At 43.1% G+C, this 24,084-nt stretch overlaps 1 protein-coding gene across 3 annotated transcripts in view; it reads left to right on the top strand.

Moving 5' to 3' along the window:
- The window catches only part of dnah9 (dynein, axonemal, heavy chain 9), a gene marked incomplete at both ends in the record, with an annotated part of 177,490 nt that extends 154,449 nt beyond the window's left edge, over window positions 1-23,041 (top strand). For all 3 annotated transcript variants that reach the window (XM_083994241.1, XM_083994240.1, XM_083994242.1), the window contains 7 exons: window positions 1,720-1,911; window positions 2,046-2,237; window positions 8,821-8,991; window positions 14,012-14,194; window positions 19,604-19,857; window positions 21,068-21,203; window positions 22,814-23,041. In XM_083994241.1, the coding sequence (XP_083850367.1) occupies window positions 1,720-1,911; window positions 2,046-2,237; window positions 8,821-8,991; window positions 14,012-14,194; window positions 19,604-19,857; window positions 21,068-21,203; window positions 22,814-23,041 (1,356 nt within the window). The remainder of the gene's footprint in view (window positions 1-1,719; window positions 1,912-2,045; window positions 2,238-8,820; window positions 8,992-14,011; window positions 14,195-19,603; window positions 19,858-21,067; window positions 21,204-22,813) is intronic.
- Window positions 23,042-24,084: the final 1,043 nt, after the last annotated feature.

Genomic DNA, 24,084 nt, shown 5'->3' with positions numbered 1-24,084 from the left:
GCTTCCTCCCGCTCCATTTCCACCATCCCTTCGTTTGCCGATGCCTATCTGCCTGATAAGTGCTGCGTGCCCGCGAGCCTCGCCTTATGCAGAGAGCTGTGGGGTGGGGGCGGGGGGGGATCCCACTGAGGAAACCGTGGAGGAAAATATTCCAGTCATGTGTACTCAGTGAAAGCTAATCAATGTAAGGCTAACTCTCTGTAATAGCCCACCCGCTCGGCTAAAGCCAACGCTAAGCCAGAGAAATGACAGTTTCTTTCCTCTTGACCTTTTCAGTGGGAGATGTGTACAGCTCCACTGCCCCCCACCCCCACCCCAGAAAGCTACACCGCAGAGCCTCCTGGGTTGATGTAAATGTCTTGCATGAGGGTTTTTTAGTTTTTTTTTTACAGTGGTATTAAGTTGACCAATTTATTGGAAAACACATGGAAAATGAGAAGGAAAAAAAAGTCAAATGTCCTGGAAAGTTATTTATAACATCAGGACATCAGCTACCAGATCTCTATTTGACTTTTTCAGACCCTGCTAAGGATTGCAAGTGTGTGCTGTTCTATGATGAATTCGTCATAATTTCTCAGTATTTAAGAGATTATTTCGTAAATTAGAGCCATACACTGGACAATTCAGGGGAAATTCAACTTGGGGCTGTATTTTCCTATCATTTTAGATCTAAAAGAAGGAATCTGAAGATTTTCAGTTTAATTGCTCCTGTTTTGCGGTAGTTGTGTGTCTGTCCCCGCATCGACCCCCCCGAGTTGAATTTGCCCGGAATTGTCCTTTAAATCAGATTCCTGGGAGAGAGAATGAGAGAGAGGAATAAACATAGAAACAAACTGATTAAATGTATAAAATAAAGTACCATTGTCGAAAAGAACACTTCTCCAAAGCATGAAAGGGACAGGGGATGAATCAGTGGGTGGAGTAAAAACTAATGTCTGTCAGACTGTAGTAGCTGAAAATGTCCTGGAAAATGATTTCAAGGAAAGAGTGGGAACCCTGATAATGCTGTTGTGAAATAGGCGTTATAGACTCAAACGTCGTGGTCGTTCAGACTCTAATCTCAAACATCTGTCAGGAACACATTCATTCATAGATGCTAAGTGTCTTTCTCTCTGCATGTCGTTTCTCTCCAGTCCACAGGTCATGAATAGGGAGGCTCTGCATCATTCAGCTGTTTTGAGCAGAGGGGTACTGTGTGGAATATTAACTAAACCTCCGAAAGAGTGTGTGTGTGTGTGTGTGTGTGGCAGTCAGTCTGCACTGTACTTGTGTGTGCGTGTGTGTGTGCATCACAGGAGTCAGCTCCCCAGGGCCGTGCAGCCAGGAGAGTGAGAGGCCTTCACCGCCGCTCTCACAATAACACATGCTGAAATAAAGAGAATTTAGCCTTCCTATTTTCACGGGGGTTATTGGCATGCTTATTTAACCGCCTCTCCCCCCAGAGATTACAATGCCATTTACATCCAGTTTTTTTATTTGCCTGTCTGGAATAATGAGCCCCAGAGACGGTTGGAGGCTGAGAGCATCTGACAAGTTGTGACAATTAAAAGGGAATCTCATCTTTGGGTTTATTGCCATCTACAGTAGTCATCTCATTTTGTGCGTTTGTGTGTAAGTGCACTGCACCATTGGAGATGTAACAAAATAAAACACATCACAGGACCGAGTGCCACAACTTTTTACCTGTAACACGGTGTCTGTGTGTTTCTGTTTTTCCAGGACACTCTGGAGATGTGCGCGCGGGAGAACGAGTTCAAGAGCATTTTGTTCGCTCTGTGCTATTTCCACGCCGTGGTGGCGGAGAGGAGGAAGTTCGGTCCTCAAGGCTGGAACAGATCGTACCCCTTTAACACCGGAGACCTCACCATCTCCATCAACGTCCTCTACAACTACCTGGAGGCCAATCCTAAGGTACACGTCTGTGTTTTCTCTTTTATCCGCGCGCGAAGGATTACAAAGCCCGCCTTAATTGGAAATCTAAACACACACGACCTCGGGCCGAGCACACCACAGGCTGCCAATCCCCTCCCACTTCTAATCTCCAGGTGCCGTACGATGACCTGCGCTACCTGTTCGGTGAGATCATGTACGGGGGTCACATCACAGACGACTGGGACCGCCGCCTGTGTCGGACCTACCTGGAGGAGTTTATCAAGCCGGAGATGATGGAGGGAGAGCTGAGCCTGGCGCCCGGCTTCCCCTTACCTGGAAACATGGACTACAACAGCTACCACCAGGTGAGTGGGACATGCATAATAATACATGGAACATTAAAGGGGACATATAGTGTAAATGTCACTTTTTGAAGGCTATTTAAAGGGATAGTTCAACATTTTGGCAAATTGGCCCATTGCCATAATCCCTATAATGTTAGGAGTAGGTTCATTATCTTTAATTGTCGGTGCAAGCTACTTTTAGAATGGCGGAGCAGAGCCGTGAGCTGCTCAGAGCTACGCTACAGAGGCTAATGGGATTTCTTGGTTTCCCTCATCAAATACACAATCCAACAACTCCAAAACGCTCTGGTGGACAAGTTGTGACCTGCACATTCACCACGTTATGAGATGATAACAGAACGTGACGAGTTATTTTCGGGGCAAATGCAGAGACTGCTTGCCAAAAAACTGACCCGACAGGGATGCGTATCAGCGGTTTTGCATGAATTTACTTTGAAAACAGCTCTGTCTGGTAACGTTCTGTTATTATCTCATAGTGTGGTGAATGTGCAGGTCACAACTTGTCCACCAGAGCGTTGGAGTTGTTGCATTGTGTATTTGATGAGTTTGATGCGGGAAACCAAGAAATCCCAATAGCTTCCGTAGCGTAGCTCTGAGCAGTTTGCGGCTCTGCTCCACCGTTCTAAAAATAGCTTGCACCAACAATTAAAGGTAATGAACCTTCTCCTAAAACTATAGGGATTATGGTAATGGGCCAATTTGCCAAAATGTTTAACTATCCCTTTGTGTTTATATTGCCTTCTGGCCCCCAAAATGTGAGAATTGACAAAGAAAATCTGTAATTTTCAGGCTCCCTGGGTTGAAATCCATGTGGTTCCCTCAGTTGTCTGACAATGATGTCATTAGTTTTTGAATTTGCATAACCCCATCCCCTACCTGGTACCAGTAAAAGGGGTGGGGTGGTGAAAGCAGTGGTTCATTTGCATTTAAAGGGACAGGCACTGAAACCAGCCGTTAATACTGTATGTCTCCTTTAAATAAAGTTATTCTTGTTGCAAAAATAGGACGCCAGAGAAAAGCAGTGAATTCAAGCCATAGCACCAGTACAAGACAGTTTTAAGATTACACCTGTCTGGGCTTTGTCTCTGGACCATCCCAAGGAGCGTCTGTGTGGCCTCTAGCAAATTAATGGAGGTTTAATATTGCCATAATTGAATCACTATAATTAAAAGGTTTTTTTTCTTTCTGCAGTGTTGAGTGCAGAGTTCTACAATTCAGAGCTAAATCAATAACAATAAAACTCCCTCCATATGGCTCCCTGGGATATAACAGATTGTAGTTTGAGTTATATGAATAGTTCTCAGAGGTGGAGTTGCTCTGTGGGTGGAAAGAGTTTGTCAGTAAGTCTTACTTACTGGCAAACTTGACTGTTGGAAAACAGAGATAATGAAGTCATCAAACAGGGAGAGTTTGAAAGGCATGAAAGTCACAACTTGATGAGTCACATCACGGAGCCGCAAAACATTTATATACATGCACAGTAGGATGAGCCGGAACAGATTGTGTGGCAGTGGCCATGTACTTGTATTGGTAAACTTGCTTCAGTGTTCTCATTTAAAGACGTTCTGAAGTGGCCGTACAGCTCTGCATGCTTATGTGCTGGTAAAAACTCAAAGCTAGGGAGGGACATGTCATGGAAACTGATTGCTGTCAAGTGTAGCCAATCATGTGTCTGCTACTGTGGAGAACTGTAGCAACGCATAATGTAATAACGGCTCATAATGTAATAACTTAAATGTAATAAAAGTCATTATTACATTACATTATGAGTTGCTACGAAGACCCTTCATACACAGCTGTGGACCTCGGTTATGAGACGGGCCGAGATGGAACGGGGGGAAAACAATGAAGAGTTTTGAGCTGAGACCGTGGAGGTTCATGATGCTCCACAGAGTTGGAACAAACGTACACTCACAGTGTCAGTAAAACTTAGTCTTTTCTTTTTCATTTTCTTAAAAACTTTATTTACACAGTGGAGTGTACGAGTTTATTTTTAACAGCAGGAGGTTGTGACGATGACTAGCAGGATTTATATATCAGTGACATAAAGAGGAACTATGCAGGATTTTTAGCTTAACTATGCTACATTTTTACCTTAATCAAACAGCTTCAGAGTCCTAGTGCTGGTTAAATCAATGACTTGTAATTAGTTCCAGGGAGAATGGAGGCTCTCTGCCCTCCACCTAGCGTCTCTCGGCTGAAAACAAACCTTGTAAGATCAGAGCCTCCGACCCGGTGTCCCAGCTCTAGACACAAACGCGCCCTGTAACCCATAATCTCTTGTTTATGACAGATAAGACTACACACATTGTAATATGATATATAACATAATGTACCACTCTATACAGTTGATTGCTTTCTTGCCGGCTTCGGTGTAAACAAATGCACATGGAGGAGAGGAGGGTTAGCAAAACACAGGAAAAGTCCTTTAAGAATTCAAGAAACTATTTTAATTGGGTGCAAAATTAGGAACGCCCTCAAGTGCAGGTAGACAAAATACACCAGTTTTGAAATAAATACTCAGATTATAACTTTCTGACATTAATTTGGCAATTATCAAAAGAAAAATTAAGAATTAACACGTGGATACAGGGTTAAAGCTGGAAAATACATTTTTCATTCCATGGAGCATGCAGCAGAGAGCTCCACACAGATGAGCGCTTGGTCGCATCAGACTGATTCTATTAATTTCATTAGAATCTACACAGACATGCACAGACAATGCTGACATTTGTAGGAAAGAAAAGTAAAATCTATGAGGAAAGTGTCATCCTTCCTGCTCTGTTAGCATAAATGATCTGTCCTCAGATTATCTCTATTTATTCCGTTTATCCACCTATACTATCAGGTATGAGTGGCTATTTCACACATGAAACATCGATTGACCCTTATTCTACTGTCAGTGGAGTTTGCAGTTCTGTTCGGACGGACACACACAGCTGGAAGCAGTGATGTCACCACATGCAGGCACAGTGGAGAGAGAATAAGCTGCTAGCTGCTGTGCGGACTGCTAAGTCTGTGTTGCAGTTGATGTGCGACGAAGTGTGTGTCTGTAAAACTCACTCTTCCATCTCCGTGTGCACAGTGTAGTCGTGGTGTGTCTGGTGTGATAGCACTGTGATGAGGTGTGAGAGGTGTGTTTACACTGTCTGCAGTCACAGCAGGAAAATGGGTGTGAATTAGGATGCAATGTGTTTACATCAATCAAATGCTGTCTACTGCAGAGTCATGTGACCTGAGTCTTGGTGGGTTTTTGACCAGTGGGCAAGATTGCGAAATTGTTTCTGCAGCTAAATGTATTTTAAAGGGATAGTTGAACATTTTGGCAAATTCTCCTGTCACCAGAATCCCTATATTCATAGCAGTAGGTTCATTACCTTTAATTATCAGTGCATGTTGTTTTGAGATCTGCGGGGCAGAGACGTGAGCTGCTCAGCGAACACAATGGAGGTGAAAGGTACAGGTCCCCTGTCCCTCATCAAACTCATCAAATACACAATCCAACAACTCCACAACGCTTTGGTGGACAAGTTGTGACCTGCACATTCACCACGCTATGAAATAATCATGTATAATTATGTAACATTATAACATATGAAGCAAATAGTTTGAAATACTTAACTCTACTATACTCTGCCCCGCAGATCTCAAAACAACATGCACCGATAAATAAAGGTAATGAACCTACTGCTATGACTATAGGGATTCTGGCAATAGGTGAAATTGCCTAAATGTTCAACTATCCTTTAACAATGTAGTGTGGTTGCATGGAGGGTGTATCCATGTCACTTTTATTTCAACTATAGAGGAAACTAAGTGCTCCAGGTGCCTGGAGCTAGAGGGTAACATTTAATCCTTTAATTATTCATAGGATTGTCATCCATTAAGCACATTCCCTAATAAAGCCAGGTGCACTCACACTTTGGTGGATTGCTTCACATAGCAGGAGTTTGACACAGTATTAGTTGTGTTTGTTTGTGGTGACTTGGTCACATATTGTGTGAATACATATCCGGTTCATTATGAAACTGTTGAGGGAAGAAATGCAAAGAGTTGTTCAGCTGTGCAGGGCCATATCAAGATAATGTGCCTTACAATAACAGTAAAATACTGCATCACTGACTTCAGACCAGTTTTTTGTTGGTCAGTAATTTTCTGCTGCTTCGACATAACAATGCAGCATTATCACACCCGACCGCTCCTCATTTTAGGACCAATACACACAAACACCGGTGTATTTGCTGCTTTAAACAGTGTGGGCACTGGATGGGAAAACGACAACTGTGTTGGTCTGAAACAACACTTGTGATGCACTTTGTTCCAGGTGTTAGATAGAGCCTTTTAAAGCAACTACAAAGAACTTTTAACTGGATATGAAAAAGTCTCTGGTTTCTGCTGATGTGACCTACTACAGCTAATGAGGCCATCGATGGGAAGATAAGCTGTTTCTAAATAGTGTAACTCTTTACCTTCGGGAGGTATTGGGCGGGTCGGTCCACCGAACGAAACAATTTATGACACTCAGACCGGAGAGGGCGCGCTCGAGCCAGATAAGTGTCTTTATGACAATACGCTCTAGAGCTCATGGGAAATGCAGTCTTCATTCTGCAGTGTTTCCTCTGTTTAAGAGTGGCGGGCCGCTATTCCTAAATCCTAGCCGCCGCTCCTTCAAATTCTTTTTCTTTTTTTATATTGTCGCAAATACACCACGGCTGCATGTCTCCACCTTCACAGCAGAGTCCTGCAGTGGGTCAGGTACTTGCAAATATACTATTAAGGTAAACTAACTATCCTGCTCAGTATCTACTCTTTGGTTACGCGGGCGCGGTGTCGTCATATCACGGCGGCTACGGCCGCGTCATCGAGCTCTCTTTTTTCGATCCTCTCGTCAGCTCCAAACAAACTCGTCTACGCCTTGTTAGTGGACCACAGTGTGGATTTCCACACAGCAGTGAACTCATGAAAGAATAACAACAGTCTCAGAAGCCTACAGATCAGTGGTCGCTGCTGCCGCTGTGTTTTTAAACTTAGCAGGTTTGATTCTTGTGTCGGATCGGATGTTGCGTTCTCAATAAACAACGTTGGAAAGATTTTTTTTTTTGTTTTGGTGGAGGGGTCACCGCCACTGCCACTACTTAAAAAAATCCACAGGGGTCGCCAAAACCAACACAAAATGAAAGTTCTTTGTAGATGCTTTAACTTCAGTACGTAGTCTTCAGAGTCGGCGGCAGTTGTGCAGTAGCTTCCACACCCTCACTTGGCTAAAAAAACTATCAACATCAACCTGAAGAATTTCAGTGAGGACGACCGACTAATAAGATGTGAATCCTAACGCTAACCCTTCATCCCCATTGATAATGTTGACATGACTGAGCCTGACTTTGACTTAGAGCACTTCAGACCCGACCTCCGGCTCCTCCAGGTCCTGCCAGGCTGCTGCCTCACCTCAGCCTGCTTCACCCTGCTTGTTGTGTATCATCATTTATCGTTTTTATCATGAGCTTTGATTGACAGGGTGGAATCAGAAACAAGTTGGGTTCTTTATGCAGACCACTGCAGCTGAAACTAGACCTACTCAGGGTTATGTATTGTCCTTAGAATGGAGTAAGTAAGTGAGCTGAGTTTGTTGTGGTTGTTTCTTTTTCCACTTTTTCTACAGTCCTTTGAAAATCTGGCAACATTTTTATGAATAATAGTGTTTTAGAAAATGTGTTGTCTCAGACAGTCCAGATTCCTGAGGGGTATGACTTGTATTTACGTCTCCGTCAGTCTTGGTGCTGCTCAGTGGGGCACACCCTGATTGTCACAGCGTCGTCACCAAACGACCACACTCTGAGGCCAGTTGGGTAAGATTTGGCTGGAGAACGGTGGCTGTAAATGACTGTGGGTCCCCGGGGGGTCTGCTAGGGGCCGTCGCCTCCCTCACAACCATCTGGAGCAAAACTCCCAGTGTATTTCGGGAGAGGAAGAAGAATCCTGTGACTCAGCAGTTTTTGCTCCTCTTTCAACAATATACAGGTGGATGCAATCAGCAGAAGTTAGCCCGTGAGTACAGAGGAGATCAAACGGGCCCACTACAAAGTGTTCCTGTATTAAAGGCCAACATATTTCCCATCAAAACTTTCATGAGGACATTATGATTAGAAGAGCTTTTTTTTCATTTAGTTTAAGTGGCCCACAAAAGACAGCCTGTCTCAATCGAGCTCCCACTTTCATCTGTTCTAACTTAAAAGCATTTATATTCATTATGGACCAGCAGATGGGAAATGCCACGTTTCCTTCCCCTTGTTATGGTCATTAGCAGTGTGTCAATTGATCCTGAGTGTTTGAATCTCACCCAGAGATATCCTGTCATTTATATGGTTCCATTCTTGTCCTTTGTCAGCACTACTTTAAAAGACTTTGGTGCTTTTCAGTCAGGAAGTAATTGGAGTTGCCAATCTTTGTGCTCTTGGTTTAAAATAATCTGGATGAGAATTAAGGTTGGAGTTAAAAAAAATTGTTCTATTCAGCTTCAGAAAGTTTGTTTAATTAAAAAAAAAAACAACCATGTGACCTTTAAAACACATTTCCTCTGTGCTAGTACATTGATGATGCCCTACCTGCTGAGTCGCCCTACCTGTACGGCCTCCATCCCAACGCTGAGATCGGCTTCCTCACGCAGACCTCAGAGAAGCTGTTCCGCACCGTGCTGGAGATGCAGCCCAGGGACGGAGGAGCGGGCGAGGGTGGTGGTACCACGCGGGAGGAGAAGGTAAAAAAAACAAAAAAAAAACACGACTCACACAGGAAATCTGAAATTGATCACACAGTATATATCTATTCGTGGTGTATTGTTCACACCGAGGTCAGGAGATGTGGACACCATCAGTCTGTGGAAGTCGGCTGCTGGGATTTGGACACCGATGCTGAGCAATAAGATCAATAAGAGCAATAAGCCTGTGGTCCGTGTTCCAGTTAATCCCAAAGGTGTGGTGAGGGCCGAGGTTAGTGTAGCTCGTCCACTCCAAACAGGGAAATCATTTTTTTTTTAAAGGACCTGGTTTAGTGCACACAGACATTGTCATGATGAAACAGGAAAGATCACGACTTCACTTGATAGGAAAATGTCTGCAGACCAGGAAAACGCCAATGAATGAGAATACTTGACAAGTAGTAAGTGTTGCTTAAAATGTTTCTAGCCACAAAAAACACAAAACCCTAATTCTGCTTCCTCCAGGAGACCCAGAACTCATTCAAAACCTCGTAGGAAATCAGGACCACATATTTTCTGCTCTAGTGGTGCTCCATCACTATTCATTGGATTTGTTTGAATTGCTCAATCCTGATTTCCATCATGACTCTTAAGTGGTCACTTCCTTATGCATTAGTACATTGTAAACAAATTTTAACCCTTAACAGGTTCCACAGAAGTTAAGCTTGAGGGGTTTCTAAACCTGGGGAGGACCAATGGTTCATCAGTGTTATTTCCATTTTAAATGTCCATAATAATCACTATTAATAAAACTGTCCATGACCCAAAGAGGAGACTAAAAATAAACAAATTTGACTTATGAACTGATTACATTTGGTGCCTTAAAGGGACAGTCTGTGTTAGTTGACATAGCTTATGTGGGGTAGTTGTGCATAAATTGTACATTACCTGAATAAGAACCTGAGCAATGAGCTCTCACTTGGGAAATCCTACCAGGAGCAGTGGACGACTACCAGCGCTGTGTGTAGCTGTGCACTGGGCCACCGGGAAAAACATGCTGTCAACACTTTAAAAACACTCTGTTACACTGCAGGTCAGCTGAGAGAGGACCTTAATATAGCACCCCCCTTAGATGCACTGTTATATGTACTTCATGGGATGTAAAAACGTAGTGCCAAAGGAAAATGCTCTGTTCACAGGATTTCAGAACCTGGGCTCAGATGTTATAAGATCCTTTGTGCAAACACAATACAGCTGGAAGACGCCACGCTGAGGTAGCTGGTAGTGGCTGGAGTTATCAAGTTCACATCCTCCTTCACCGGCGTTGCATTGACTAGCCCATAACACCTCCAGCATACTGGCTGCTTCTCTCTGCTGCCTCTGAAATATCCTCAATGGCCACCAGCATCAAAATGGCAGATAATAGAAGAAATATTCAAAATGAAACATTAGGTAAAGGGATAGTTCAACATTTTGGCAAATTTGCCCATTGTCAAAATCTCTATAGTTTTAGGTGTCGGCTTAATTGTCAGTGCATGTTGTTTTGAGATCGACGTCGCAGAGATGCCTGGGGCAGCTACATTACAACAGTAAAAGGCTGTAATGCATCAGTATGTTTTAATGTCTGATGCACGTTTGTTTATAGACTTGAGGCAGATTTTGCTGATAATACTCAGATTGACTAGATGATAGAAAGTAGGAATTTGAATGTCGGACTGTAATGGAGTGTAATGGAGGAGTTTTAGATTCTTGCAGTTTAATGCAAAGAGTCTCAGTGCTACTACCGCTGCACTTTATACACATTCCTCCAGTTTACTCTGACAGTTTCAGTATCTTTAAAAACAGTGGAGCCACACTAGAATATAAAATCAGATTCGGAGGGTTTGAACAATTTGTTCTAATAAATCAACTTGCATTTGAACTCCTCGTATAATTCCTACACGATGTTCCTCCTTAAAGAATAAATCGAGCTCTTGTACAGAGGAGACATTCAGAGCACATATTTAAACCTAACCCTTCCATAAAGTCGACTGTCTCTACACTCTGGGAGCTGGCGCCGAATCGTAAATGTATGATGACAACAGGTGACATTTCCTATAGCTGCTGTGCACTTGTTTGAAAATAAATTGCAGACCAACTGTTTGGGGCCTCTGACAGCAGCCAGGGTGATTTCTTTTTTTTTTTCAGGGATGGCATTTCGTGGAGCGTTTTCTGGTTCAGCACTGCTCTGAAATGAAGCTTATTTGAGTGTAAAAGCTCAAACAAATATTCTGTCAGAGAGAGTGCAGCCGTGCACACTCCCTCCACAGTGCAAGTGTCACTTTTTTAATATCATAAATAAGGGTCCTGGTCGCCTGAGTGTTAGCTTTGTTAACAGTCTTTTATGCTCAGTGTGGCTTGAAAACAGCAGCACACTCTGACTTGTTACTTGATTTTCTCTTCTTAAATGTCAGCGTGCAACCAGTATCTCTCACCAGTAAAACCAGTAGCTCCTATTTTATGTACAAACCCCAAATCAATATAAACAGCACTGGGCCATTGACAATACACTTTTCAGATGAATTGTTTAGTTTATTTTGGTCTTGACATGGCACCTCATTGTAGCCAGGCTAGCGCCGCCTACTGGTTCCGGACGGACCAATCAGCGAACAGACGGGTAAGTGAAGGCGATGACGTTGAACTCAAGCGCTCAAGATTAACCTATGAGCTTAACCGGTGTATGGCACACGTGACCACCAAGCAGCAGCGATTAGTTGAAGCAAATGTAAGCAACCGCCTCCCGGAAGCAAACGAATCCCTATGGCTCGTGTTCAGACGCTATATGAAATGTAATGAAATAAGCGGCTGATGCATCACCTCATTGTACAATACAGTAGAAATTACAGCTCAACAGCTTTTGAGTTTTTTTTTAATACATATAAATGAGATTATGGGGTTGCATGTTTTTAAGTCATTTTCCGGATTATTCCATAGATTGACAGCTGTTACCATTGTACTGTACATCTTAGTTTAGTGTTGGTTCTGATTTTTGTCTTTCTGAATATACACACCCCTCTGAAGATGGAAAGTTGTGGCTTTGTCTTTTATTGAACATTTTCTGAATACAGTCAGGCAGCATGTTGTTGTTCATTTTGAACATAAGCTGTGCAGTTTTAAAGTCCACCAGTTCTTTGAATTTGAGTTCATATGTATTTATAGATAATCAATTGTTTGGTTGCTTATAATCAGCTTTGTTTATGATTCCTATTGCTCTTTTTTTTTAAGTAAGAGAATTGGTTTAGTGATAGTTTTACCCACGCTTCTCTACAATAAGTTATATATGGTTTTATTAGAGATTGGTACATCATTTTTAGTGAGTTTATTAGATATTTTTACATGTATATAAAATTGACATGGTTTTTAAAATGTTATTCTTTAAAAAGTTGATGTGACTTCCAGCACAGCTTGTGATCAATAACGACTCTGAGAAACTTATTTTCGAAAACTCTTTCTACTTCCACATTGTCAACAGTAATTTGCACTCTTGATTTATTGTACAATTTCCAAAAATAATACATTTGTTTTACTTATATTTAAAGATAACTTATTCACATCAAAACACCTTTTTATTTTTTAAGTTCTGTTACCACTGTATTCAGAAGATGCAGGTACAGATCACTTGATTAAAAGTTTCTGTTTTTAGATATTTGATGTTTGACGTTCAGGTGGTGCAAACTGATCTATTGTTAAGTGTAAACAACTGGCTCTCTCACTGCAGCTGGAGACAACAGCACCTTGTTCTTGCTGCTGTAGCACCACATGTACAGTACCACTGCTCCACATGTTGCAGCAGGCAGGCAAATATTAGAAAGATGTATCAAAGCAGCAGAGAGAGATCAATCACAACTTCTTACCTGGACTTTCACAATAAAGTCAGAGCAGAGACAGAATGCAGAGAATGCAGTTCTAGTGTGATAAATCTCCTTAAACTACTCTGGGATATTCACTTTCATCTCTCTTCCCTTTCAAATTCAAGCAGCTTTTTAGCTGATAGCTGTTCTTTGTGGTGAGTTTGATATTCATGTGATGGCATGACATCAATAATGTTTGTGTTGATCTTCAGTCCTGGCTTTGAAGTGTTCTGAGAGGTCATATTGACCTTGACCTTTGACCTTCAGTCACCAATATCTAATCAGTTTGTTTTTGGGTTCAGGTTTTTTTTTTTTTTTTTAATAAATTCCCTCAAGGTATATTACAGATATTGTGTCCATTAAGTCTTAACTGGACACAACACCATCAGCTCTTAGCAGGAAACATTTTAATCCTGGTTCAGTTTGTCAGGTTTATTCAGGTCTGGCTTTTCACAATAAACCTCTGGACTGAGCTGGTCAAGACGGTTACCATGGTAACTGAGCTTCCTTTAAGAAAAGGAGTTTTCTGAAAATAAGCCAGTTTACTTCAGTAAGCCTTGCTCAGCCCTCTAGTATCTCAAATCTTAGCCACAGCTTGCTGCGTGTGTGTGTGTGTATCTGTTCCATGATGTATTATGATGTGTGACCTTTCTGGATGCTCCTGTCCTCAGAGATGACTCCCACACTGGGCGCACCGATGAGGCCCACTTTGTATTCACTGAGCCCAGCAGCTGCCAAACCCAGATCAGATATTTGAACAGAAAAATCCATAGATATGATGACCTCATATCCTTTGTTCGGCACCTAATCCGCTGATTGATCGCTAATGCCGGCTGCCTTGGGAAAATGTTGACATAGACATTAGCTTTCATCACTTACCCACAAAAATATGATGTGAGCATTGATTTTCTGGAGGGATTAGACTGTTATTGAAAACAAAGAGCTGCCGTTGCAGAATATATCTCAATGAATATTCATGGCCTATCTGTTTGAAACTGTAACAGTTTCTCAGGCTGTCAACGTCCTGGCTCTGAGTTTATCTGACACCCCCTTGTCTCATCAGTCTTTTATTTAACCAGTGTTTGCTCCTTCTCCGTGTTCCTTTAATTGCGACGGCGAGATTGATCAGACAACGCGTTTCTCCCGTCGGTCTCGCTCACTCAATCCTTCATCCCCTCACGTGTCACCAGGTGCGCGCGGCGCTGGAGGAGATTGCGGAGAAGCTGCCGGAGGAGTTCAACATGAGCGAGCTGCTGGGGAAGGCGGAGGAGAGGACTCCCTACCAGGTGGTGGCGCTGCAGGAGTGCGAGCGCATGAACCTCCTCACCCAGGAGATCAGACGCTCGCTCCGGGAGCTCAGCCTGGGACTGAAGGTGAGGAGACTGATGCAAACAGGCGGCCGTGTACACACCGAGCAAAGTCACAAAGTTTGCTACTTAGGATGTTACTATGGTTACTGAAGTATAATTACAAGCATTTCAGAAGTATCAAAGGCTTTTTATTGACAATTACATCAAGTTTAGTTGAGTTAGTTAGTTTAGTTTCAGAATATATCTAAGGAGGAGGTTCTGGTACCATCCTTTAACCATGGCGCTCACATTTTCTTCTCTGGATGCCCCAAACAATGGGGAAGGGGATTGATCAGAGACAAAACTGTACCCCAGTCCTCAGCAGTCCAGTCCCTGGACCTTCTGAACAACAGTCTGTCCCTGATGTTTGTCCTGTCCTGGACAGAAGTGTCTCCTTTGCTGCCCCTTCTTGACACCAGGCTATCCTCCAAAACTCTTTTCCTCACATGCACTCACACCTGCCTGCTGCCATTCTTGAGCCTTAAAGGTCCTGTGTATAAAATGGGGGGAAAACCGTCACATCTCGTGTTCAGATTCTAGTTTGCAGCGCTCTCTTGCTCGCTCCCCGGTGGCCTCCGAGGACAAAAAAACTGGTTTACCATGACTGGGACGACTGGGAGTATTTCATGAGCATGGAGCGATGAGGTGAAGATCTTAACCATTTTACAATATGTCTGCTGTTTACTACTCCTTCTTCTTTCCTTCTACCTTCTTCTCCGTTGGTTTATTTATAAACGCAAAACTCTCTGGTTGGCTGGATTTTCTGTTCGGGCTGCCGTACAAACATGGCGGCGTAAGATGGCGACACTCTCTAAAGCAAGACCCTTGCTATATGTATATACGTATATAAAAATAATTATAAGGCTACGAAAACCAAACACATTTCATTTTATAGCGATTATACACTTATACAAATATATTCATGGGTAGTACATCCAGATTTTGCCAATGAAACTTGTCAATTATTACACACTGGACCTTTAAGCTCTGCACTGGTGGAGCCCTGATCTGGATCTACTTTAGCAGACGGTTCTGGTACTTGCTGGACTCTCTTGAGCGCCCTGAAGCCTTCTCCACAATGACTGAACCTCTCTCCTTAAGTTCTTTTTCATGGCAAAGAGGAACTTTGCAATACATTGCAATTCATCTGATGACTCTTCATAACATTCTCACTTCGTGAAAATTAGTATTTGTGTCATTCTCAAAACTTTTGGCCACAACTGTAAATGTAACATCCACTCATCTTCCTCAGAGACAAATATCTGTCCCTTAAATGGCTGTGTCCCACTGACTGAGTCTCAGCTGTTTGCTGCAGTGTCCACAAAACCAAAACAAGGAAATGCTGGGTGAGTCGACCACTAAATAATAACAAAATAACTATAAAGACAAAATGATATATTTATCGAAAATGGACTCATTAACAAGTGTGTAAGACTGGAACACTGTGTAAGATCCAGGACATCTTAGACAACACTAGCCACCATCTCCACAACATACTGTAGCAGGTCAGAGATGCAGCTACAGCAGCAGCAACATCTCAGCCAAATATGACACTATGTAACTCTACAAGAGCCATAACAGTAACTATAACTCTAATATAATCTCTCCATCCTTCTGAATGGGCTGTATTTCTTATTTGTTGGAGGGACTCAGGAATCATCTCAATCTAAATCATCCCCCTGAGAGGCGCCGGCCCAGCAGGGACGTTGCTAAGAGCTGAATATCTTAGATGTAAAACAAACAAACTTTAAAATGAACTATCTTCTCATCTTCCACCACACAAACCCTCAGTTGTCGTCACTGTGATGCTCTTCACACCACATTAGTATTCCTGCATAACTGGAACTCTTTCTTGTGTTTATCAGAAGGCCCAGTCTTAAGAGTGACTCAGAGAGAAAGCAGAAAGGAATGAGACGTCTCTGCTCTTGTGTGTCAAGCCTGACTGAGTCGTGTTAACAACAAAACGAAGAGAGCAAGAGAAAAAAGAAAAAAAATGAGTAAAAGCATTTGTCAGGAGTTATGAGGATTCGATCTCCCCGACACTACAAGCCTCAATAAATCGGCCCAGTGATTTAAAAGCCTTGTCAACTATTGTAGCAGCAAATGGAATCATATTTTGTCTTTATAGTGGAATAAATAGGAAGTGCGCGGGTTTAGCCTTGGTGAGGCGGTCTGTGGCTGAAGTGACAGATCAGGATCACACTGAGGAGGTGAAAGGTTCACGGTAAATCCGCAGAACCATATCGAGCTCGTGAAGAATTGCTCCGACCGTCACGTACAGGTATCTGTTCATCAGCAATACATCAGCCACAGGATCAGCTGCAGAATCAGTGGGTGAAGGACACCACTGTTTTGACTCTGTCTCATTACTCCTCGGTGCTGTCGCCTCTCTGCTAATCTTACAACATGTTTCCTTATCTGGAATAGTGCTGCGTGCCGCCGGGATGCCGTGCGCATCAGCAGTCTGCGACCATTTGTAACTGCTCAATGCCTGATGTGACCTCCGCCGTTTCAGCTGCCGAGGCAAACAGGATGTTACCTGTTAAAGGGATAGTTCAACATTTTGGCAAATTGGCCCATTGCCATAATCCCTATAGTCATAGCAGTAGGTTCGTTACTGTACCTTTATTTGTCGGTGAGCTACTTTTTAGAACAGCCGAGTGGCTGTTGTGGACAAGTTATGACCTGCACATTCACCACGCTATGAGATAATAACGGAACGTTACGAGACAGATTTGTTTTCGAGGCAAATGCAGAGACTGCTTGCTGGAAAACTGCTCCCGACAGGAACACACATCAGCGATTTTGCATGAATTTACCTCGAAAACAACTCTGTCTCGTAACGTTCCGTTATTATCCCATAACGTGGTGAATGTGCAGGTCACAACTTGTCCACAACAGCATTTTGGAGTTGTTGGATTGTGTATTTGATGAGTTTTATGAGGGAAACCAAGAAATCCCATTAGCCTCCGTAGCGTAGCTCTGAGCAGCTCGCCGCTCGGCTCGGCCGTTCTAAAAATAGCTTGCACCGACAAATAAAGGTAACGAACCTACTGCTATGACTATAGGGATTATGGCAATGGGCCAATTTGCCAAAATGTTGAACTATCCCTTTAAACTCCGGCTTCTTGATTGGAAACTTGCAAACTAACAAAAGAACTTATGCAGGAACCAGACAGCATCTGTCGCCGTGAGAACGCTCAGTCTAATTAAAATAAATGTTCTCAGATGATCAGAAAGAGGAGGGAGGCCAAACTATACAACAGACTCTTCTAATATCTACTCAGTCTGTTCTCAAAGTACAGCAAACACTGGGATGTTTTAATTACAGCACTGATCGAGTCAACTGAAATGGAATAAAACCCAAATATTTCTCTGTCAGTTTCTCATCCTTCTGTCTCATGTGGCCGACTGTGTCCTTGGGTCCCAGTCTGCAGCATCTCTAATTATCCTCAGCTAAACAAATACAGATACTGACTGGCCCACCTCCCTTCGCATGGAGGGAATGGAAGGTTCTAGCTACAGCAGTGCTGGGTGCTATACATTAAAAAGGAATTAGTTATAGTTACAAGTTACTTTACAGCGTTTTGGAGTTGTTGGATTGTGTATTTGATGAGTTTGATGAGGGAAACCAAGAAATCCCATTAGCCTCCGTAGCGTAGCTCTGAGCAGCTCGCGGGTCTGCTCCGCCGTTCTAAAAATAGCTTGCACCGACAATTAAAGGTAACGAACCTACTGCTATGAGTATGAGGATACGGTATAGGGATTATGGCAATGGGCCAATTTGCCAAAATGTTGAACTATCCCTTTGATTATATATATCCAGTTATTTACTAGGTGACAAAAAAGTTGACCAGAAGGGGCTCTGTATTAACCTGCTGAAACGATGCATATCGCCACCTATGTTGAAGAGTTGGACACCATCAGTTATCCCAACTAGAACACCGATGAGACGCTCAATTTAGCTGTGCATGTAAACCTACTGGCTTATGTAAAGAACCCACTAATTTTCAAACCTCCCCCTGAGAGCAGACACTCTAAACACACCTGTCACCTGTCGGTCACGTGGCCTACACCAGAAGAACACGGCAGCTACACAGCTCAAAGTGATGAAAGAGTGAGCGCACCCTGGAAATAAGTTAAATATAAAACACACAGTCACCGTCCAAACTCTGACCTGACAGATGCTTTTTACAAGTCTGCTCAGCACCGAGAAGCCACTGTGTGTATGTGTATGTGTGTGTGTGTATGCGTGCTCTGCAAGTGCTCTGTAAGTGCGTGTGATCTGTCAGTAACACTCCTCTCACTCAGGTCGCTTCTTTAATTTAAAACTGTTAAAATAAGTTTCACCATCCTTGAGTTGAATTTCAGCAAATTGCAACACATCCCATCGGGTCCATGTCTTCTGAGTGTGTACGTGTCATTCATAGTCATGACAAATTGTGTCAATTTGTCAATTTCTGCAAATATTACACTGTGATTTGACCCAAAAAGGATAAAAAGACATCTCAGGTCAGAGGAGGCCATGGCTCAGAGGTAGAGCAGAGTGTGTCTGTGCATTTACCACAGAGCTTGTGTCCATATGTCAAATGTCCACACTGATGTTTCTCCCAGTGGCAGGCCAGCTGCCATACAGTGCGTGGGCCTGTGGGAACAGAAAGCCAGAGTGTCCAAAACAGAAGATGCTATCGGAGTTAATTAGCTGGGTTGCATCACTTCTATTTAAACTCCTCTGTCAGGGTGCAAATTGTTCCGAGAGAGGTTTTCACACAGTGATGAGACGAGACTCAACGGCACAAGAATAAGACCAGAGAGAATCACTGCTGAAGATTTAACAATGCATTTGAAAATAGCTTTGGCATTTCTGTCTGAAATTAAAAGTGTTTATTTCAGCTGGACTTAAAGGTCCAGTGTGTAATAACTGGCAGGGTTTATTGGCAAAATCTGAATAAACTACCCATGGATATATTTGTATAATTGCTATAAAATAAAATTTGTTTGGTTTTCGTAGCCTTATAATTATTATTTTATATCTACATACTGTATAACAAGGGTCTTGCTTTAGAGAGTGCCTCCATGTTTGCATGGCAGCCCGAATGGAAAATCCAGCCAGCCAGAGAGCACGTTTCAAGAGTTTCACGTTCATAAATAAACCAACCAAGAAGAAGGAGAAGGAAACAGCAAACATATCATAAAATGGTTTAGATCTTCACCTCATCACTCCATGCTCCTGAAATACTCCCAGTCGCCCCAGTCGTGGTAAACAAGTTCTTTTGTCCTCGGAGGCCACCGTCCCTTTGCCGACGGGAGAGGTGAGTGTGAGCGAGTGAGCACTGCGATCCAGAAGCTGAACTTTAGATGTCACCCCCCCCTCCCATTTTACACACTGGACCTTTAAAATGTCTTTTTGTCTGTGATGCCCCATCCCCCCAGGGAGAATTAACCATGACCAGCGACATGGAGAACCTGCAGAACGCCATCTTCCTGGACCTGGTTCCAGAGAACTGGACCAAGCGGGCGTACCCCTCCATGTCAGGCCTGGCCCTGTGGTTCACCGACCTGCTGGTCCGGATCAAGGAGCTGGAGGCCTGGTCCACAGACTTTGTCTTACCCTCGGCGGTTTGGCTGGCCGGCTTCTTCAACCCCCAGTCCTTCCTCACAGCCATCATGCAGGCCATGGCTCGAAGGTACAGGCTCAGTTTGTCACGAGGGCATCGCACATGTAACAGTGGCATGCAAAAGTTTCACCCCTGGTCCAAATGTCTGTTAATGTGAACAGAAGTGGAAGATGAAATGATCTCCAAAAGGCATAGTTACATGATGACACATTCCCTTTACATTTTAAATAATATATATATTTTTTTCATCTTTGGCATTTTCAAAAGGCCCTCAGCAGAGGTTTGACCACCCTGCATAGTTAGTAGCTAGAAGCCCCCCCTTTGGAAACTATCACAGTGTGTAAATAGTAAATATCTTGTATATCTTGATACCTTGGTCAAACTTATCTTGAGAGCTCAAGTCTCCTGGGTTTTGCTGCTTTGTTTCCCCTTTTCACTCTAAAACTGTAGAAATCTAAAATAATACACTGATGTTGATTAAAATATTGCAAAAGAGTGTTTCATGTTTAACTTTAAGTCTTTTGGAGATCATTTCATCTTCCACTTGCTTAATCATCCTCTTGTGTTCGGGTCGCCACTGACCTGTTTTTAGGTTTTTAATTCATAAAAGAACCACATTAATTTGTTTATCGCAAAGGCTTCTTGACTTTGAACCTCTATTTAAACAAAATATATATATATATATTTTTTTTTTTACAAAATTCTAAAATGCTCTGGTTAAAATTATGACATTTGTGTTGTTTGGGTCGGTTTTGACCCGGTTATAAGGATGAGAACAATAATTAGAGTCAAAACTGAACTCATAAGTGAAAAACCAACCTTTTCATGGATAAGGAGCCTAACAATGTAACCAAGAGATGAGAAACTAATGGGATTAAGACTCGGGTCAAAACCGACCCTAACACAAGAGATGGTAGCAGAAAGCTAACAAGAGGAAGGTTACATTGAAGTCAAGAGGTATACTGACAAAAAAGGCCCAGGGGCCCACACCAAAAATATTAAAACCAACATTTTCATGGATAAAGAAGTCTAACAATGTAACCAAGAGATGATTAACAAATTGGAAGAAAAAAAATGTTTTTAGTGTATTTCACAGCTGATTTTAGACACAGATCAAAACAGACCCTAACACCAGAGATGATAGCAGAAAGATAATACAAGATGAATGCTAACTGTTCACATTAACAGAATTTTGACCAGGGGTGCCCAAACCTTTGCATGCCACTGTAGGATGTGATGGAAACAGCCTGGTGTAATGTGTGTGTGTGTGTGTTGACAGGAACGAGTGGCCTCTGGACAGCATGGGTCTGCAGTGCGACGTCACCAAGAAGAACCGCGAGGACTTCAGCTCACCGCCTCGTGAGGGCGCGTATGTGCACGGGCTGTACATGGAGGGAGCGCGCTGGGACACTCAGGTACACCATTGATTTTTTCTTTCTTTTTTTCTCTCTCTCTCTCTCTCTCTCTCTCTCTCTCTCTCTCTCTCTCTCCTGGGCTGATCGTCACAGAGTCGGAAAACGGTATTGGCACTTTGATTCCCGAAGAACCCTTCCACAGAAAATTTCTTCGACACATCAGTCGTGGCCAGTGAAGCAACTTCCACGTTTCTCCCCCCTAAAAGGCCTCCACGTTCCCTTTGCGGTTTAATTTTTTTCTCCTTTGCATCCTGCTTGCGTCGAGCTCTCAGAGCACAGTGCATTACTCAGCTTCCCAGGGCGCTATCTATCTACATACATACAGCTACTGTATACACACCCGGCTTTCAAGGAGCATCCCTGTAGACTTCTTAATTAGAGAATATGCCGACTTTGCACTTGAACACTTAGAACACCCTTTAGAGGAGCGGAGCGCTTTTTTTTTTCTCTCTCTTCATTAAAGTTGGGGAGATGCAGGCAAATAGACAGACGGGGCCAGGCGGCTTCTCCTCGCCCCCACCTCCTCACCCCTCCTCCTCCTCGTCCTCCTCTCGGCCCCAAGGCCAGTTCTGTGCCACTGGCGGGGAGAAGCCGAGTGTGAACAGAAGAGTAAGCAGCTCTCCATCTGGACGCAGCTCTGTGCAGCAATAAAAGTCAAAGATTTATGATAAACCTACTCATCTATATTAATGAGCGTTGTATTTCAGACATCAAAGACAGCCAGATACTGTACATGATAAACACCTTGTGTGCTGCTGAATGGGCCTGATGGAAATGCACAGGGGGGGGAGCCAGTGTGTTCATGTGATGGACAATACTTACTCCAGCTCGGTCATGCATTTATATTCTCTCAATATGGGAGATTGAGATTGAACAATAAAAGCAGGAACAGTGTGTTATTAAACTCATTTAGAGCGAATGTGACTGAGCCCACATGTTGTGCTTCAAGATACGCTTTGTTTTGTATCTATAGACACTCAAACGTAAACTTATTCGTATTTAACACGTCTTTAAAGTTTTACAGCAGTTTGCAGATGCAATTAGTGCTTTGTCCTTCGAGCTTTTGCAAAGTCGTCAGGATTTACGTTTCATTCCTGAAAGTCACTGTGCATGCATGGAGAAAGCTCTGTTTGTCAGGCGCTAAGTGTAGGAGGATTAATTAATGAGACAGACCACTCTGTTTCAGTGTGTTTAGAGAGTGTGTATTCTGAGGCAGGGCGGCTTGACTTCCACTCAGACTCGGCCGACTTTCACCACTTTTCAAGGGCACCAAAGGACTGTGTTCAGCAAACTCCGGGTCTGACGTCACCGGTGCCAAACCAGAGAAGTTAAACATGTATTTTTAAACCCTCTGAGTCGGCAGCAGTGAGAGCCAGAGGCATGTTGCCTGCAGGTTGTCCGTCCATGTGTGGGTGACATACCTCAGTAACACCTTGATGGTACTTCTTCAAAAATGGCACAAACATTCACTTTCTAGACAAACCACAAGTATGGATGAGAGATAGGGAGTTTAACCTTTAATTATATGTTTATTTTGTTCTTAAAGGGATAGTTCAACATTTTGTCAAATTCTCCTATCCCTTTAACTGGTTTGTCATCCCTCCTTCCAGAGCGGTATGATCGTTGACGCCCGTCTGAAGGAGCTCACCCCAACCATGCCGGTCATCTTCATCAGAGCCGTCCCAGTGGACAAGCAGGACAGCAGGAACGTCTACCAGTGTCCCGTCTACAAGACCCGTCAGAGGGGACCCACGTATGTGTGGACCTTCAACCTGAAGACCAAAGAGAGCCCCTCCAAGTGGACCTTAGCCGGTGTGGCCCTGCTGCTGCAGATCTAGTGTTGCTGTTATGAATGTGGTGATGGTGCCAACAGGGTCAAGGGTTCAAATCCCATTTGGACCAAATATTTAAAAGCCAGACAAGAAATGACAATCTTGCTTGAAGAGATGAAAACTTGAATTTGTTGAAGCTTGAAACTTTATCAATTCAAAGCACTCAGGGCTTATGTTGCTACAGCCTGATCAGTTCCACTAGGAGCTGTGTTTGACGCTAAGCTAACTTAGCTAATGTTAGCAAACTTACCCCCAATTTCCATTGGATCCATCTCCGCTCTGTTCCAACTCCGACTGGTTGCATCGCATCTCCGATCCATCTCTGATCCGTCTCCAATCCGTCTCTGATGCCCAGAGCAGCTGGAGACCCGAGATCACAGAGAACTACAAACTATCGTGATAACAGCCGTGTATAAAGTGATGTTACAATGTAAACGAAAGATAACTTTGTCTTACTGAGGTTGATTTTCTATCAGGCTACTTACTCTGTTTTTTGTGTTCTTGTAGAACGGGTGTGTTGTATCGTAAAATATTGCGGTTTTCCACCTCCATGATTAATATTTTTTTTTCCATGACGTCCTCTACAGTAAGCTTTAGGTCCCTCTGATTGATTGTTGAGTTGTTGCATGTGCCAGCGGGTGAAATTAATGTTGACAAAGTGATGATTTACGATCTAATCGACATGGATTGATAGACCTGCTGCGTATTTCTGCCGGATGCCGGAGCTGTGACTAGCTGGGGCGCACGCGGTGGAAATTCTCTGAATGAATTGAATGGGTGCGAACTGCTGCAGCGTTTGCGAGTCGGAACGGAGTGGAGTCGGATCCAGTGGAAATCGGAGATTAGCTAACAAAAAGAAATAAAACAAAACGTAAAACCACTATGTTCAGCACACTTTGACACTTTTGAGGAAGTACTTCCACCACAGGTCATGTGACTAATGGAAAAACACTGTCCAGCTCAGAGCTTAGCAATCTGACCATGTTAGCTGCTTCTAACATGGTTTATCTTGCTCATTTATTTCTTTATCTTTAGTCAGTGCAGAACAT

Source organism: Trachurus trachurus (genome assembly GCF_905171665.1).
Source record: "Trachurus trachurus genome assembly, chromosome: 19".
NCBI lineage: Eukaryota > Metazoa > Chordata > Actinopteri > Carangiformes > Carangidae > Trachurus > Trachurus trachurus.
Note: the sequence above shows the minus strand (reverse complement) of the source record. Positions and strands in the feature narration are given on the sequence as shown.